Genomic DNA, 18,634 nt, shown 5'->3' with positions numbered 1-18,634 from the left:
ATCTTCCATATACAAATAATTCATTCTGTTAAACTTATTTTCAGTTCAACATTCTAGAAATGAAACCTTATTTTTTACTTAAACTTATTCTACAAAGGAAATACAGCAGTTACCCTAATTTTAATAAATGCTGAAAGCTTTGTAAAATTTTTCTTCGTGCACTAAATGATTTTTGGCCCATACCCAGCAACTGTGATGAATGTAATAATGAAATAACATTTTGAAAGCAGACCTGATACATTAAGTATTTATTGAGCTTCTATCATAGGCTCAGTATTGTGCTTTCTCTATATTGTTTTTCTGTGACAGTCATGCTGTTTTCTTTATGTAATTAAAAGTGGAGATGTGGAGTTTATATATAGTCCAGTTCCTTCACAATTGTACAGGAGGTTATAAGAAGAAGAAATATAGTAAATTCGTAGAAGGGGGGTAAGCTACTATTTTCTTCTTAAGGTTGTGACACAAGCTGACAAAAGCCAGGGAATTCACAGCTGGGTGGTGGCACAAAGTACCATATGTTCTAAAAACAATTAGGCCCAGCAGGGTTTCCCTAATGGCTTCCTTGTTAAGCCTCCAGGGCCAGCTGATCTGAAGCCCTCTTGACACGTCTCCTCTCTGAGCTCTGAATGCTTGTGCTTTTTGTCATTTTGTCTTGATACAAGTATTTTCCTGTAGTCATACTTCTTTTGAATTCATTCAGTCTCCCAGAATATTTTCTGATTCTTTCTGGAGAGAATAATGTCTTCTAGCAAATTTGTACTCATTTGCCTTGAATTTTAGCATCCATGGAGCTGCCTACAACTGTTCCTTCCCCTTTATCACACCTCCTTTTAAAAAAATGCTCTGTTCCAGGTTATGAGTTTATTTCATTGGCTCATTTCAGGCCTATAAGAACAGAGGGTAAAGGGACACTTCTATTTATTTTGCTACCATAGCTGTTTTATCAGGATGGATTTCAACCACTGGAGTTGGTGCATTTAAATAAGTAGGAATAAAATAGTGGAGAAATGGTAATATATGTACAAAAAGGTAAATGCTGATATGCCTGTTGTGTTCTGAGGATGGAAGTGTCCTTTTTAGTTATCCAAAGTACTTTCTTAAGAATCATATATAAAAAGAGCCTTTATTCTTATCTGTTCAAAGTTTCCATGCTTTGCCGAATTGTTACTCATTTATTGGCCTCTGCCAGAGGACGGGGAGGTGGGCAGATAATCCATAGGGACAGCCAGAAGATCTTGAGATAGGTAGGAAAATAATCCTAATTTATTAATTGGGTCATTTGACTACGTCATTAGTCTGTTAATGGCCACTGTTAGTGAATAAATCTTAATACTTAATTCAGAAGAACAACTGAGCATTTGAGACGTTCTTCAGGTTGCTTTTTAAATGAGAGTAGCCTTTCTATTCTATTAAAATGTCCTTTTATAGTCAAAGGTTAATGGCTCATTTTTCCTTCAGTCTGGGGGGGATATTTCATTTCCCTTCTCTCCTCATCCTTTTAATATTTAGCAGAATTTATTTGATACCTTTCTCACACATGTCTCATTCATTCGTTGTCTCTTTCTTATTTTCTGTAACCAGCACTATTTTGGCCTTATGATCTCTTTAGAATCACTCTTCTTTATTGTTGTCTCCAATTTTTTGTACCCCCATTAACTTGGACTTAGAGAAACTTGGCCTGCAGTGAACCTTAATTTATTCTCCTGAATTTCTGACCCTATAGAAAGAAAACGGTGGTGTGTTACTGCCATCTAATGGAGAAAAAGAAAACTGCAGTGGGAAAACAAAGCGCATTTAGGGCAGGGTTTTCTGAAGGATTTCTGATACAATCCTTAGCAAGAAAATGATGACACAGCAGTTGCCATCTTGAAATCTGCCCTTTCCTGCGGAAAGGGTGATTTGCAACCTCATACAACCATCGTCACGAGGCCTCTGGACTACGGCTGGATCATGTCGTTTAGAATCTGAAATTTTAATGAATATGCTGGCAACAGATCATTGAGACAGGCATCTCATTTTGTCACCTTCTTACCCATTCAGTTATCTTGTCAGGGGGCCTTAACATTTTAAGTATCAACTAATACATAGTTTTAACTTTTGAAAATATCTGAAGATTGTATGTAATACAGGTGCCTATCGGTAGTGCTTTAGTAATTTATATTATATCAGAAAGATTCTATAAAAATTTCTGGATGTATTGCAGCAGCCAGTATAAGCTGCATGCCCTCCTGAAGACTGGTTTACTCTGAAATGTAACTTTAAATAAACATTACTCCAGGAAAACCAGTGTTTCTGCTTGAGTCAATTAGTTTTGAGAATCACCTCCCTTCATAAAAAACACTTTTCTGCTATAGCAGAGAGGGTCAAAAGTTTCATTTGCAATCACCGTTGATGAAATGTGTAAACAAACCACAACTGAACATAACCAGCAGACATGACCTTAATTTTTTTTTTTCTGAGTTCACCTTTAGAGCCCTCCTGTTACGTTTTCCTTCCCAAATAAAACAGGACCACACTGAAGCTCTCCTCTTCCGTTTCCTCGGCCGTCTTCTTCCTGAGTAGGCGGTTGTTACATTTGTCCTTGTCCCTGACTAGGCATCAGAGTTGTGGCTTTGCTTTTGTTTTTACCCTTGTTTGTTATTCATACAGATGCCCCCAGCCCATCCATGGGATGTGATGCTGCAATCTGTGATGAATCCTAAGTTTTTTAAACCTCTACCAGGGGCTTCCCTGGTGGCGCAGTGGTTGAGAATCTGCCTGCTAATGCAGGGGACACGGGTTCGCGCCCTGGTCTGGGAAGATCCCACCTGCCGCGGAGCAACTAGACCCGTGAGCCACAACTACTGAGCCTACGCGTCTGGAGCCTGTGCTCCGCAACAAGAGAGGCCACGATAGTGAGAGGCCCGCGCGCTGCGATGAAGAGTGGCCCCCGCTTGCCGCAACTAGAGAAAGCCCTCGCACAGAAACGAAGACCCAACATAGCAATCAAGCAATCAATCAATCAATAAATTAAAACTTAAAAAAAAAAAAACCTCTACCAGGTGATTTTGATACCCAGCCAGGGCTGAGAACCACCACGGGAGGCAACTGTTTAGAAACGCACAAATAAATTCGAGTTTCTAGAAGAAGGCTATAGTGTTGAGTCTTTCGCTATCAAAGTCTTAATTTCCATTGAACATTTATATAAACTGCCACCCAGTGGTACAAGTGCTTATTGTTTTTTCCCATCTGTGTTAACAGAAAAGGAAGTTTGCATTGAGAAATATTCACCTCCCCAACATCACCAGAGCAATTGAGTAATTGTTTTCAGAATTCAGGTTGAACACGTTTACAAGAGTCCAGGGTTTGTTGAGTGTTGGATTTTGACCCTGTGAAAGGCCAAGATGTAAGTAATGAGAATAGACTCTTGGCTACACACCAGGTGTGCTCCTAAACAAATGCTTTTCATGCTACATTATCTTGCTTTAATCCTCCAAAACTCAGTGAACCAGGTAGCCTCATTTTTCAGATAGACACTGGGTCAGTCACATAGTAAGTGGTAGCCCAGATTGCAGCACAGGTCTAATTCTGGAGTGGCTCTTAATTGCTGTACCTAGACAGGCATACCTCGTATTATTGCACTTCAATGCACTTCATAGATACTGCGATTTTTACAAGTTGAAGGTTTATGGCAACCTTGCATCGAGCAAGTCTATTGGTGTCATTTTTCCAACAACATCCTCTCACCTGTCTCTGTGTCACATTTTGGTAATTCTCATAGTATTTCAAACTTGTTCATCATTATTGTATTTGTGATGGTGATCTGTGATCAGTAATGTTTGATGTTACTCTTGTAATTGTTTTGGGGCACCATGAACCATGCCCATATAAGATGATGGGCTTAATCAATAAATATTGTGTGTGTTCTAACTGCTCCACTGGCTAGCCATTTCCCCCATCCCCTGCTCGGGCGTCCCAATTCCCTGAGACACAGCAATATTGAAATTAGGCCTATTGGTAACCCTACAATGACCTCTAAGTGTTCAAGTGAAAGGAAGAGTCTCTCACTTTAAGTCAAAAGCTAGAAATGATTAAGCTTAGTGAGGAAGGCACACCTAAAGCCAAGACAGGCTGAAATCTAGGCCTCTTGCACCAAAAAGTTTTAGCCAAGTTGTGAATGCAAAGGAAAAGTTCTTGAAGGAAATTAAAAGTGCTACTCCAGTGAACACAAGAATGATAAGAAAGCAGAACAGCCTTATTGCTGACATGGAGAAAGTTTGAGTGGTCTGGATAGAAGGTCAAACCAGCCACAACATTCCCATAAGCCAAAGTCTAATCCAGAGCAAGGCCCTAACTCTCTTCAGTTCTATGAAGGCTGAGAGATGTGAAGAAGCTGCAAAATAAAAGTTTGAAGCTAGCAGAGGTTGGTGCATGAGGTTTAAGGAAAGAAGCCATCTCTATAACATCAAAGTACAAGGTGAAGCAGCAAGTGCTGAAGTAGAAGCTACAGCAAGTTATCCAGAAGATCCAGCAAAGATCATTAATGAAGGTGGCTACACTAAACAACAGATTTTCAGTGTAGACAAAACAGCCTTCTATTGGAAGAAGATGCCATCTAGGACTTCCATAGCTAGAGAGGAGTAGTCAATGCCTGGCTTCAGAGCTTCAAAGGACAGGCTGACTCTTGTTAGGGGCTAATGCACCTGGTGACTTGAAGCTGATGCTCATTTACCATTCCAAAAACCCTAGGGCCCTTAAGAATTATGCTAAATCAACTGTGCCTGTGCTCTATCAATGGAACAACAAAGCCGGGATGACAGCACCTCTGTTTACAATATGTTTTACTGAATATTTTAAGCCCACTGTTGAGACCTACTGCTCAGGAGAAAAGATTCCTTTCAAAATATTACTGCTCATTGACAATGAACCTGGTCACCCAAGAGCTCTGATGGAGATGTACAACGAGATTAACGTTGTTTTCATGCCCGCTAGCACAACATCCACCCTGCAGCCCATGGATCAAGGAGTAATTTCAACTTTCAAGTCTTAGTCTTTAAGAAATACATTTCATAAGGCTCTAGCTGTTGTAGATAGTGATTCCTCTGATGGATCTGGGCAAAGGAAATTGAAAACCTTCTGGAAAGGATTTGCCATTCTGGTTGCCATTAAGAACATTTGTGGTTCATGGGAAGAGATCAAAATATCAACATTAACAGGTGTTTGGGAGAAGTTGATTGGAACCCTCAGGGATGACTTGGAAGGGCTCAAGACTTCAGTGGAGGAAGTAACTGCAGGTGTGGTGGAAATAACAAGAGAACTAGAATTGGAAGTGGAGCCTGAATATATGACTGAATTACTATAATCTCATGATAAAACTTTAATGGATGAGGAGTTGCTTCTTATGGATGAGCAGAGATGTAGATGTTTCTTCTACTCCTGGTGAAGAAACTGTGACAGTTGTTGAAATGACAACAGAGGATTTGGACTATTGCATAAACTTAGTTGATAAACCAACAGCAGGGTTTGAGAAGATTGACTCCAGTTTCGAAAGAAGGTCTATTGTGGGTAAAATGCTATCAAACAGCACTGCAGGCTACAGAGAAATCATTCATGATAGGAAGAGTCAATCCATGCAGCAAACTTCATTGTTGTCTTATTTTAAGAAATTGCCACCCCCATCCCGACCTTCAGCAGCCACCACCTGATCAGTCAGCACCATCAACAATGAGCCAAGACTCTCCACCAGCAAAGATTATGTGCAACTCACTGAAGGCTCAGACACTGGTTAGCACTGTTTAGCAATATAGTATTTTTTTAAGCATTTTTTAAAATTTATTTTATTTATTTATTTATTTTTGGCTGCATTGCATCTTTGTTGCTGCGCGTGGGTTTTCTCTAGTTGCGGTGAACCGGGGCTACTCTTCGCTGCGGTGCGCAGCCTTCTCATTGCGGTGGCTTCTCTCGTTGCGGAGCACGGGCTCTAGGCACACAGGCTTCAGTAGTTGTGGCATGTGGGCTCAGTAGTTGCTGCTCGCAGGCTCTAGAGCGCAGGCTCAGTAGTTGTGGCATGTGGGCTCAGTAGTTGCGGCTCAGGGCTCTAGACCGCAGGCTCAGTAGTTGTGGCACACGGGCTTAGTTGCTCCGTGGCACGTGGGATCTTCCTGGACCAGGGCTCGAACCCGTGTCCCCTGCATTGGCAGGCGGATTCTTAACCACTGAGCTACCAGGGAAGCCCCGGCAGGAGAATTCTTAACCGGATTCCTTGCCACCAGGGAAGTCCCATCTTGCACTTTTTAATAATTTTTCATAGGCAGTACAGCCTGGCTGAACTATCCCAAAACAGAGGGATTATAGTTAGTTAGTGAAAAGCTTACTCTAGTTGTAAAAACATACAGGCTCATGAAAAAATTTTTAATATGCATAAAAGACAAAAGAAGGTGCAAATCTGGTCTTCAAGCAGCTCCCTAATGCTCTTAGAATACCAAAAAATTGCTCACCACAGAGCATGTCCAAGGCAGGCCTCCCCCCCAGCCCCAGGCCCTGCACCAGCAGCCTCCCTGGGCCGCCCCCTTCACTCGGAACCCTCCTCCTCCGTCTTCACTCTCCCTATCCCTTCCTTCCCCGACTCCCTAGACCAGATTAGTCTGGTCTTGCTTGCTCCCAGGGAGAGCGTTTTCACCTTAATTGTGTGGCTCAGTGGGTGGACTGACACTTGGGGGAGGGATTGATTCCTCTTATGTCCCTGCAGCCGGCGTGGTGGTTGAATGGATCTCATGGCCCAGAGAGAACCATCTCTTAGTGTGGTGATCATTCACCCTTTCAGAGGCAGTGGACAGAAAAAGATTCCCACGCCATAAAAAAAAAGCACAGTTAGGGGATTTCAAGGAAGTTCATTAAAGTTTACACCAAGGAAGCAACAGAACACAGAGTTCAGAGGAATAGATACAGGGCTGATACAGAGGAGGGGAAGTGGTTTGGTTTGGTTTCTGATCAAGGATCATTAACTGTAAGGAGCTGCTTGCTGCCCCTCCCTTTTGTGGCCCATCTTCTCTGTGGCTGCCTATTATGTGAGCAGCGCTGGGGTCTGGTGGCCTCAGGGACACGCTGAGGCCACCAGCGTGTGGCTCAGACTCCCAGGGTCTCAGCTTCCACACTGACAGGTGTGATAAACCAAATGAGGAATCCAGGTCCATCTCCCCTCAGGGGTGAGTGGGCCAGGCCCCACCCAGCACAGGGTGAGGGCACCTGGCCTGGAAAAGGGGTTGGAAAGATAGGCCCATCTTCGTTGTCACCAGGGGCTGAGGGGCCACACAGCAAGGACACAGAGCACCGGCCTTGGAGTCAGGCAGACATAGGTTTGAGGTCTAGTTCAGCCTCTTAGCTCAGGTGTCTTAGATCACTATCTTCACCAATATGAGCCTCTGTGACCTCACTTGTAAACAGGTGAAAACACTTTCCTTGCAGTGCCATTATGAGAAAGAATATCCTGTTTGTCAACACATGGTGGAGGGTCCATAAACGGTTGTCGTTATTATTAGCTAATTTTTTTTTCTAAATTCTTGTTAACTTTTTTTAAAAATTATTATTTATTTATTATTATTATTTTTTTTGGCTGTGTTAGGTCTTCGTTTCTGTGCGAGGGCTTTCTCTAGTTGCGGCAAGCGGGGGCCACTCTTCATCGCGGTGCGCGGGCCTCTCACTATCGTGGCCTCTCTTGTTGCGGAGCACAGGCTCCAGACGTGCAGGCTCAGTAGTTGTGGCTCACGGGCCTAGTTGCTCTGCGGCATGCGGGATCTTCCCAGACCAGGGCTCAAACCCGTGTCCCCTGCATTAGCAGGCAGATTCTCCACCACTGCACCACCAGGGAAACCCTATTAGCTAATTTTAATAGACCATCTTGACCAAAAGGGGATGGTGGCCTTCTAGGTAACCAGTAGGGCCGGTGGTGTAGCTCTTTTCTGTCCACAGATTTTGTTACCCAATTACTACCCACAGTAACATGTTGCTATAGAATCTCACCTCCTGCCCTGTGGTCTCCAGCACAGAGACCCTCAGAGCTGGCTGCACAGTAGGAGAAACCGAGGACCTTACACTCATGTCAACAGACACCCACTTTTGTGATTCAGAGGGTCTGGGGGTGGAGCCTGGGCTTCTTCTAATCCCTGGACCCAGCCATGGACATGATCCACTGAAGTTCGCCAAGGCCTGAAGTCCGAGGCCCCAGAGCACCCACCTCATCATAGAAACAATCACGGTCCACAGTCATCCTCGGGGTCCATCACCACCACCTTCTTCAGAACCATCTCAGTCCACATCAGACTGACCTGGAATCCCTGCTTGGTTGTGGTGACTCCAGTGTACACCCGTGTATACCTGCCCTCTGCAGGGCAAACATGCTGCCCACACAAGCGGGTGTGCCCACGCCTGCCTCCTCCACCTTTCCCTCCTCTCTTCGTCTATGGTTGGGCACAGGCTCCAGAATGTCCCACTTACACCATTCGTCATTGCAAAACCCTCAGTGTGCAGCACGTGCATTTAAAAACCAAAATAGAATTCAACTGTCCTCCCAATAAATTTCATTCTTTAAAAAATCATAATGAAATATTAAAATGGACTTGTGGTTGCCAAGGGGGTAGGGGTGGGGGAGGGAAGGATTGGGAGTTTGGGATAAGCAGATGCAAACTTTTTTTTTTTTTTTTTTGGCCATGCAGCATGGCTTGTCAGATCTTAGTTCCCCAACCAGGGATCGAACCTGGGCCCACGGCAGTGAAAGCACCAAGTCCTAACCACTGGACCGCCAGGGAATTCCCAGATGCAAACTATATAGAATGGATAAACAACAAGGTCCTACTGTATAGCACAGGGAGCTGTATTCAATGCCCTGTGATAACCCACAATGGAAAAGAATATGAAAAAGAATGTATATATGTATAACTGAATCACTTTGCTGTACAGCAGAAATTAACACAACGTTGTAAATCAACTATACTTCAATAAAATAAATTTTAAAAAAAAGAAAATAGTAGGCTATTTTCTTTGTGGACATTGGGCAGCTTTACTAAGCAATTTGAAGTTACCTTAGTAGAAATATCCTAACTGAATATTGCATATTCCCATAGTATGAGTGTTTCCGGATTTTACTGAAAAACTTCATTGTATTCATGTTTTGGATGGTCACCGAAAACTGCTGGTATGAAATAAAACGTGGCTAAGGTTGTTCTGTTGTTTTTAAGTAACACACATCAGCAAGAAGACAGAACTTTCACAGAGAAAGGAGGGGTTGGTCAGTGTTTGAAGGATAGTGCAGGGCTCGCTCTCATGCTCAGGATTGTTTAAGCGACAGGCCACTCAGGCAGCCCACCTGGTCACCACTCTGCCGGAGGGGCTGCTGTGCCCCCAGCCCAGCCCTTGAACACTGCATGGACCAGTGTAAGGCCCTTCAACGGCACACTTCTGCTACTGCAGGAAGGCACACAGTTCCCTGCCTCTGGCCTGTGCTTCTCACAGACATGGAGAAAGGTTTGGTCTCCTTATGCATTAATAAATAAGGAAAACGCTTTCCTTAGTGGCTGTTCCAGGAATTGAGTGTTCCTTGCCATCCTCTACAAGATTCACCACCTGCTCCCCCCAATTCTTCTGGAAAGAGCATCGTAAGCATGTCATCCTAACAGTGACACCATGGAGAAGAGGGACGCACCCTCTTCCAGTTCCTGCCCCTTACGCCCACTCCTGCACCCTCCGTGGGGCCTACACAGCCAAGCCACCATAGGGACATCTGTTTCCTGTGTCGCTTTCTGCAAGACAGGGACCAACCTCAAAAGAGACGGTGGCATCCTCAAGGAGTCGATGGGCTCTGTAGGTGTGGTCGTGAGGCTTTCCTCTGATTGCCCAGGCGGCCGGGTGTGGGGTGGTGTCACACAGCAGGGCCTCACACTTCAGCTTTTGGTCTGAGTTACACAATTTCCAGGTTTCCATGCAGTTTCCTCCTCCCCAGCCCTGAACTGTTTACACAGCAACTCTTATCCACAGAGCATCCACACGATGACTTTCCTCTGTTTGGAAGATATGGGATGGCTGTGTCCCAAGTTTTTCCTATTGAGGACCCTTTTCAACAGGGGACAGATGCAGCCTATCTGATGATCAAGAAGTACAAGGTTGCCTTTGTGATTCCGTTAACACCCCCCTGTCCAATAAACAGTCTTCTGATGAATAATGGCCCTTCCTTTTCCTTCCCCACAGGTCCATCACCTGATAATGATGTAAACATGGCAGAAGCAACCACGCCCCTTCCAGAAAGCCCAGGGCTCATTTGGGGAAATACTTTCATCATTAAAGTCTTTGAGAAATTGCTACTTATTTCTTAAACTTACCTGATTTTTTTCCCAGAGGTAATTTAAGCCTGCATTAAGGAGAAGCTCACCCCAAAATGGTCCTCCTTAACTTTAAACCCATCTTTCCTTACCCCTTTCCCCCATAATCATTCAAGTCTTTCCTTGAAATGACCCAGGTGCCAAAGCATAATTACCTCTCAAGCATAGTTTTAGAACTTATTTATTTCAAACATTTACAATTTTCACTTTAAATGCAAAGTAGCTAGTAAAAAGAGAAAACATTGAAAGACATCATACTGACCCTTTGCCCCATATACAGACATCATCAGCCTTTGGTATTTGCTTTCAGGTAATTAAGTAAAAAAATAAAAACAAAAACTTAAAACTATTATTTCTCTCCAGAAAAAAAAAACAATGTAAAGTTGAGGTATTCTATTTAACGGATGTGTGATCTCCATCCAAATATGGTTTCTCTGTTAATGAACAGCCTTGCTACATGCTGTTCCAATCCTTTCCTTCTGAAGTAGATCTGCATTTGAGCATATGTTCATACAACTGACAATGTTCCTTAATAATCATTAAGGTTGCCATAGAAACTCACTGGCGCTGGGGCCAGGCTACACCAAGGACACGATGCTGGAAGGACCTTTCGGGGATGCGCAGGAGTGTCTGGCACAGAAGCTGAGCCAGCTGGGCTCCCTTTCAGCAACGGCCCCACTGCCAACTGCTGCATGGAAGGCTGGGATCCAGGCTCATGCTCCCAAGGACCACCAGTTGCCCCTGCTTCTCCAAATTAAGATAAATTTCTCACCAACTCCTCCCCGACTGGGTCAATCTTAAGTGCCTTTGATGAAGCGATATAGCTCAGCACCAAAGCAGCCAGGCAAGGCATTCCTGAACATTCTGCAGGAAACCCACAAACCACGACCACTCCCAGCCTGCCCTGCTCAGCTCTGTTCACCACCAGGTGGGCTCCCCATCCATTCCAGCATCAGATTCCACCCCTTGTTAATGGTGTTTCCTTCCCTTGGGGGCAGCTGGGAAATGGCGGACACACGGGGTGAGCCAAGAGCCTAGCCAACGAACTGCAAGGGCAAGCGTCCATCAGGGCAAAGAGCTCTCAGAGTCACCAAGGGCTTTGTAGACGCATTCAATGCTACCTCCTCGACCTCTTTTTTTTTTTCATTAATGCTACAAAAATTAATGACCACTTTAATTGAGACCTTGATCTAGCATATTTTCAACTTTTCCCACCCAGCAGGATAAGTTGCCCATCTTCAACAAAAATTGTCGCTGTGCTAACATTTCACATCTGGCTGTGTAGCAGATTGCTACAGTTATTAGGTGAGTAGCATCACTACTACTTGAGGATAAAAGGCAGCACGTGTGCTGCAGAAACACAGGTAAGAATGACCTATGGATTGAAACACACATTCACTGACCACAGATTCAAGGACAGAGAAAGCTTAGGGTGTATACCTGTGTGCACTGAGCAAGGCCTACAACCCAGAGAAGACAAATATTTTTCCTTCGTCTATACTAGCTTATAAAAAAATAAAGGGAAAAAAACCCTCTTCAATTAAAAAAAAAAAATGCAGTTCCGTTCCAATAATAATGAAAGCAATAACAATATGGAGATCAAAGCTGCCTAGCTCTCAGCAATCATGAGCTATCTGGATTTCACATCTTCCACTAGCACCGCTCTGCCTGGCTCTGGTAATATTACACGTGGGTAAAACTTTGTCAAGAGTTAAAGAACCGTGGGCACAGAATCACCCTATCTCATGCAGATTCTCATTTCTTATATTTCCCTTTAACAGCATTTTTGCTGTTCTCAGTCAAGGGAAATTTAGAGAAAAACAAAACAAAACAAAACCACCTGCCTCACTTTTGTCAAGTTAAGATTAGCTGCCAAAAGCAGCAACAGGGCCTGAAATTTACAGCCAAAGCCAGCAATGAAAATCACTGCGTAGTCCAACATCATAACAGTCTGAACCTGGCAAACGGTAAATAAAACATGGTCATTTCTATCCTTTCCCCACCTATCTGGTGCTGGTGGTTATTTTTCTAAAAGGGGAGACTATTAGAAAAGTTTTGTGGTCTGGTAAATTTTTAGTGGTGGTTACACGACTGATTTTAATCACAGCTTCATTCTGGGACCTCCCAGAATACTTGAGGGTGCTTGTTTGGGTAACCACTAACATCACTGAATTTTCAAAGCCCAGACAGAAAAGTGAACTGAAGTGGTTAGTGCAGTGTCACGGCTAGACATTTACTCGGTGCTTCAATACTAGCTGAACTGAATCACATTCAAGGAACTAACTGAAGAGAGGAAGGCACCAAGTTTAGGGATTTTTTTTTTTAATGAACCTCCTCTGATACCCAAGGGCTCGTGGCTTTCAGGGGTGGGGATTTTCAGCTGACCTGCTGGGTAATCGTGGGAGGCTTGCTTCCCAGCACTGTGACACGGAGCTGGACACCGTTTCCTTCTCAGCCGCCTGGGGGAGTAGTAACAAGCTGCTTTTCCGCTCAATTAGAGAAGAGGCAGACTTTTTTTTTTCACTTTTTAAGGCAAAAACAAAATTTAGAATGAAACCAGAGTCTCTTCTCTAATAGGGCAAAATCTCCTTTTCTCCTCCTTTTCCACTTGACTCAGTTTTGTGCTAAACAAAGCTATTGTGCTTTTCCCCCATTATTTCTATACTGACACTCAGCTAATACTGCATCTTCCACTCTCTGAAGATAAAATAGTCAGCAGTTTTTTAAAAACCAAATTAAAATCCATTCTTGCCAGGTTCTTTTGTCTTTTCACATAAATATTATCTTCCCTGGTTACTCAGGCTCAGCTGAAACCAAAATAAACAAAGCTGGAATAAGGCAGCTTTGATTTCACCACTGGCAGAAGCCCTCCCTAATGCCAGTTCTCATTTTGGAGGGCCAGGGGAGGGGGAGGATGGAGAATGGTGGTTTGCAGAGGCCGCCGTCCCGGTAGCAATGCTACGACAAACAAGCATGGAGACCCTGTCCCCACCGCTCCCCCTCGGCTTCTTTCCTGAAGTCCTGGGATCCAAAAAGGGAAATCGAGCCAGTGCAGTTGCTTCTGGATTCAGCAAGTGCCTAGGACGATCATTCACATTTAGAAAAATGCTAATGAGGAACTAATTATAATTCCATTTCAAACCATCAGGCCCTGAGATACTATCACCCCCCTCTCAGCTGTTCAGTGAAGAAAAGCAGGTGAGACTTTCCCCCAGCCTCGGTGGTTTAAGAAAAGCCAATCTCAGGCCTAGTAAAACTGAATTGCGAAGGCACTTGGGTTTCAAGAAGCTAGAAGGTGAAACTGTGCGGTGGGCCAAGAGATAAGCGACTCGGGGAGTCTTTGGCTGGAAATTCATCCCACCCGCCTGAGGGTGCAGCTCCTGGAGGTGGGTCGGGGTGCGCGGGCGGCCAGCAACTTGTCCACACCAAGCCCGGGGGGAGTCTGAGGCCTGTGCAGCCACCCGGCTCTGCCCACCTGAGTGTCCGGTAGAGTCCTGACACCCCTCTCTTCACGGGGGCCTGAGTTCACTCTAACCCCCGGAAGCAGGGCATTTGGGGAAGAGTGGTTCAAAAACTCAACCACCTCTTCCTTCTGAACAGATGCAGCAAACCTTTTTTTCACCCAGCACAGAACTTTCTGCGAGGCCCTCCTGTAAAGGTGAAGCCAGAGGCCCCGAGTACCTGAGATGAGCTGGCGTGGCAGTGAGGGGCATCTATTGCTAAGCCAGTTTCTGCTTCAGCTTCCACATAGTCCAGGGGGCCTGACACTTCAGGCTGCCAGGTGCCGCCCGGCCAGCCAGCTATCTGGGGAAGAAGTAGTCTCTGTTGCTGATGTCATAAGGGCTCTGAGGGCCACTGGCATCTGGTCGGCTAGTCCTCGAGGTGTTGTCAGACCCAAGGCTGCTGGGGGACACCGGCGGGGAGATGAGGGGGACGAGCACTGGGGTGGGCTTGGGCCTCTCAGGGACCAGCTGTCCCAAAGAATACGGTGGGTGCACGCTCGTCTTGCTTTCTTTCAGAGCCTGCAGCTTCCCCGTCTTCTTGAACCTTCACACAGACACACAAAGACAAACCACGCAAATGTTGAGTTCCCTCTGTGATAAACCCGCGAGAAAAACACCAACAGCTGGCTGCCCTAGTGGCCTGGCACTCCTGGGTTTCAGCTCCAAGAAGTGATAACTATTTATTCATTGGCTGTTTATTGTTACCAGGAGTTACACAATCCTCTGAAGAGTCATCAAAAATACCCCAAGAGGGCTTCCCTGGTGGCGCAGTGGTTAAGAATCCGCCTGCCAATGCAGGGGACACGGGTTCAAGCCCTGGTCCAGGAAGATCCCACATGCCGTGGAGCAACTAAGCCTGTGCGCCACAACTACTGAGCCCACACGCCACAACTACTGAAGTCCATGCGCCTAGAGCCCGTGCTCCGCAACAAAGAGTAGTCCCCGCTTGCTGCAACTAGAGAAAGCCCGCGCATGGCAACGAAGACCAATGCAGCCAAAAATTAATTAATTAATTAATTAATTAATTTAAAAAATACCCCAAGAGAATAGGTGTGTGTTGTGGGTCCAGTTTACCAATGGGGAAACTGAGGCTTTGAGAGTGTGGCTTTGAGTACCCCTTTATAGCACCGAGAATTTAGTTTGTCCTGCTCCAGAGGCTGCCCAGAGGGGCCCCTCAGTCAAATTAACACTGGCCAGAGGTGGAGAATTGGCAGCTGCCTTTAATGGCAGGGAAAAGGCTGTACTGCTCCCTCAGCAGCCCTCCTGCTCCTCTTGCTTCCAATATTCCCGGCGTCCCCAATTCTCCCTACACCTCTGGGTCCCCTCACACCATGCTGGCACGTTCTCACAGACTCGGCCGTGGGCACCACTTGGGCACAAGTGACTCATCTGACAGGAAAGTCAATGTTAAACAGGAAGGAGATAGACATCTCTCTGATCACAGCTTCGTTCACCCTGCTCCATTCTGGGCCCAAAGCCAGGGCTCAGTAACTGAGAAAAGTCACTTGACAGCCCAAAGAAAGATGAGATCGTGATAGCAATCTTCAAAGGTACAATCAGGTCTCCTCCCTGAAGGGGCCTTTCTGTGGTGTGCGGCAGCTCATCTCCCCCTCCTGCTTCCCACTTTGTCGCCTACTAACTTATTGCCCACTGACCTCAAAGTGGGAGCAAGGTGGTCTCCCTCAATTCTACCAAACGTCAGCTACTCCAGGAAGGGCTGGGAGGGAAGAGGGGAAACCAATGTCAAAAACAAGGTTTGGGGATTTTCCTTAGGTTTCTTTTTATATCGACAGGCTATTCCTGTCCTTGTTATGATAAATAATTGATAGTTGGCTCCAAATCTGCCATTGGCTCTTAGCCTGTTATCCAAATGGAATAAACAATCTGCAGAATGTGACTTAGGCTTCGCCATTCAGGCACTGCACAGGAAGGGAACACAGCAGGGGTGCTTACTGGAGCTATGGTGGGTCCCTGGGTGGAATCCTCCTCCCTCATGAGAGAACTGAGGATACAGTCATTACACTCTGGATTTCAAAATATTTAGACCCTCTGACCCAAGAATTCCACTTCTGGGAATATACCCTCAGGAAAGAGCATAGCTATGGAAAAAGCTTTATGCACAAAGATGTTCAACACAGTGTTGTTTACAAAACCAAAACAACAACCCAAATGCCCAATAATAGGAGGTTGCTTAAGTGATCTTGGGTATTATAGCCACCTAACAGAGGAGTGATGAAAGTGAGGTTTACAAAGAATTTGTAATAATGGGAAGAAGTGCTTATGTTATATAACTGATACTAAATTTAAAAGGCAGGATTCAGAGCTGTAGAGACAGAATAATCATGGCTACATAAAAACAAACAAGAAACTATGCAGAGGAAAAAGACTCAGAGGAAATTCATCTAAATATAAAGTGTTCATGATCTGGGTGTCAATTGCATGGGTATCTTCACTTTGTGGAAATTCATGGCACTGTACACTTACGACATCTGCACTTTCCTATATGTTTGTTAGACTTCGATCACATTTACATTTTAAAAATTAACAGTGGCTGTCTTTGCATAATGTGTCATTTTTCTCCCTTCTTTCTATTTGGCAGTATTTAGCAAATTACCAATTTTTAGCAAATAATCATGTATCACAATTTTTTAAAAGTCTCTATTGATGTTACCTAACCAGTATGGAAAGCAGTCTCTATCCTCAGTTTTTTTCCAGAGCAATTGGATGGGTAACTGAGAAAGATGAGCCTTCCTTCTTTTGAAAAATTTTGAGGAGTGAATGAGATTTTTTGGCAAATCACTAAGCTCAAAGGGACCTTTGCAACCCCAGGGCCTGGGGTATATCCACACTTGGCACTGCCCCACCCTGGGCAGGGGTCTGAGCAGGGCCTGGGGGCTGGAGAGGGTGCAGGGCGGGTAGAAGGAACAAAGAGCTGAGCTGTCAGACTTCATTTGCACCTCAGCCTCCACCTTTTACCTATTTTACATACTTGGGCTTCGTAATATTTTACTTAAAGAAAAGGTTCTGCAGCTAAAAGAAATTTTTAAAAAACACTTATAATATCCCTTAACCATAGAAGTGGGAGAGTATGATTTTAAAATATTGAAATGAGGGACCTCCCTGGCGGTCCAGTGGTTAAGACTCTGCGCTTCCACTGCAGGGGGCACAGAACTGAGATCCCGCATGCCCCGCGGTGTGGCCAAGAAAAAAAATTGAAATGAGACAATACATTCAATACAAAATGATTTAAATCATAGGCATACACAGAGGAAGTCCTCACCTAATAGTGTTAGCCATTGTAGATAAATGTGCAGAAAAGCAATTCTCTGCTATGAGAATCCTATTTTCTCAGTGCCTGATAGCATAAAGTAAAGAGAGAGAAGCAGTGGGGCACAGGGAGTAGGGTACGGAGAACTGGCCCCTGTAAGTTATAACATCCACTTAAGAAGATGGCACACCTTTTTCAATAGCACATTTAAATTTTAAAAAATTGTCACTGATGTTGCTGGAAAAATATTTAGGAAAATACTATGCTTTGCTTGAGACACAAAATAAATGTACTAAAAATAAAAAGATGGTGTCACAGGTGGGCGGGCTTTACTTCCTCCACCTGTCTCTCATTCTGTCCACTGTAATCTGGCCACCCCAACGGTACAGTGGCCCAACCATTTTGGCACCCCAGGCTCCCACATCATCTCTACATTTATACTCTTGTCTTGACACAGGGGACTTTGGGAGTAGCGGGGTTTTTCATTACTTGAAATAACTGGCCTCTTTCCAAATAAATTTGCCTTATATGAGAGAAAATGGAAACTCACCAGGCTAGGAAATAAATTACTGATATGTTCTCTGCACAAGGCACTGTGCCTTCGGGGACTCTGGTTGTGTAGCAACCAGCCAGTGTACAAGCACCATCAGCACATTAGCAGACTAAGTCTGTGATGAGCGCTGTGGCCAATTCCCAGCCTAACGCTTCTCTCTTAGGGATTAACAGCACACCAAGATGGCGCTGCTTGTTAGCGGGGCCACTGGCCAACACTGGACTGATAGGACCAACTGGGCCCACCTCTTAGCTGACAGCAGGCTGGTGCAGTGGGCAGGGACTCTCAGGACACAAGTTCTAGGCCTGTCTCTGCTATTAATAAGTTGTGTGTCCTTGGGCAAGTCATCTTACCTTTCAGGGCTGTTTTCTCATTTGTAAAATTAAAGAGTTTGACTAAATGACCCGCAAGGCCCCATCCAAAAAGCACAAGCTTTGGGTTTGAATCTTGGCCTTACCCTTACTAGCTGTAATCACTCCACCTCTTTCAGCTTTAATTTCCTCATCTGTCAAATGGAAATCATGACATTTACTCTATCGGGTCTGTGGTAGGTTATGAGAAAGGCCTTTTGAAGCCCTAATGATATAGATATAGAAAGAGAACACAGAAATATGTGTCTGAGGTGAGGCAACGGATCCCTTAGAAGGCAGTAGGAAGACCTCGGAAAGTTGTCATGGCCCCTCTCTGACCCAAAGGTATAAAAGACAGTGAGTTCTTGGCTCCTCCAAGGAGTTACCTCCACTCTTGAGGAACCTTATCTTCTGCACACCCTTTGGACAGCTTGCTCACTACTTCATTGGAAAATCAAAGCAAAACAACCCGAACACAGCTTGAGTTGTCATCTTGCTCATCTTCCAACCCAGACCACCTTGGTAGGCAAGCTATTTCAGGGTCATTGTGAGAATTCAATGAGCTATAACATGTGGAAAAGCTCTCTGCCAAGGTCTTACCCCTCCTTCCC

General features: G+C 44.8%; 1 protein-coding gene across 7 annotated transcripts in view; it reads right to left on the bottom strand.

Annotated features, from left to right (window-relative positions):
* Positions 1-10,514: 10,514 nt before the first annotated feature.
* IL6R (interleukin 6 receptor) overlaps positions 10,515-18,634 on the bottom strand; it is a 51,311-nt gene continuing 43,191 nt past the window's right edge. For all 7 annotated transcript variants that reach the window (XM_036831078.1, XM_036831113.1, XM_036831089.1 and 4 more), the window contains one exon: positions 10,515-14,396. In XM_036831078.1, the coding sequence (XP_036686973.1) occupies positions 14,150-14,396 (247 nt within the window). In that variant the 3' untranslated portion in view covers positions 10,515-14,149. The remainder of the gene's footprint in view (positions 14,397-18,634) is intronic.

The sequence above is a fragment of the Balaenoptera musculus genome, chromosome 1 (assembly GCF_009873245.2).
Source record: "Balaenoptera musculus isolate JJ_BM4_2016_0621 chromosome 1, mBalMus1.pri.v3, whole genome shotgun sequence".
Classification (NCBI taxonomy): Eukaryota; Metazoa; Chordata; class Mammalia; order Artiodactyla; family Balaenopteridae; genus Balaenoptera; species Balaenoptera musculus.
The sequence above is the reverse complement of the archived record's forward strand: the minus strand, read 5'-3'. Positions and strand labels throughout refer to the sequence as shown.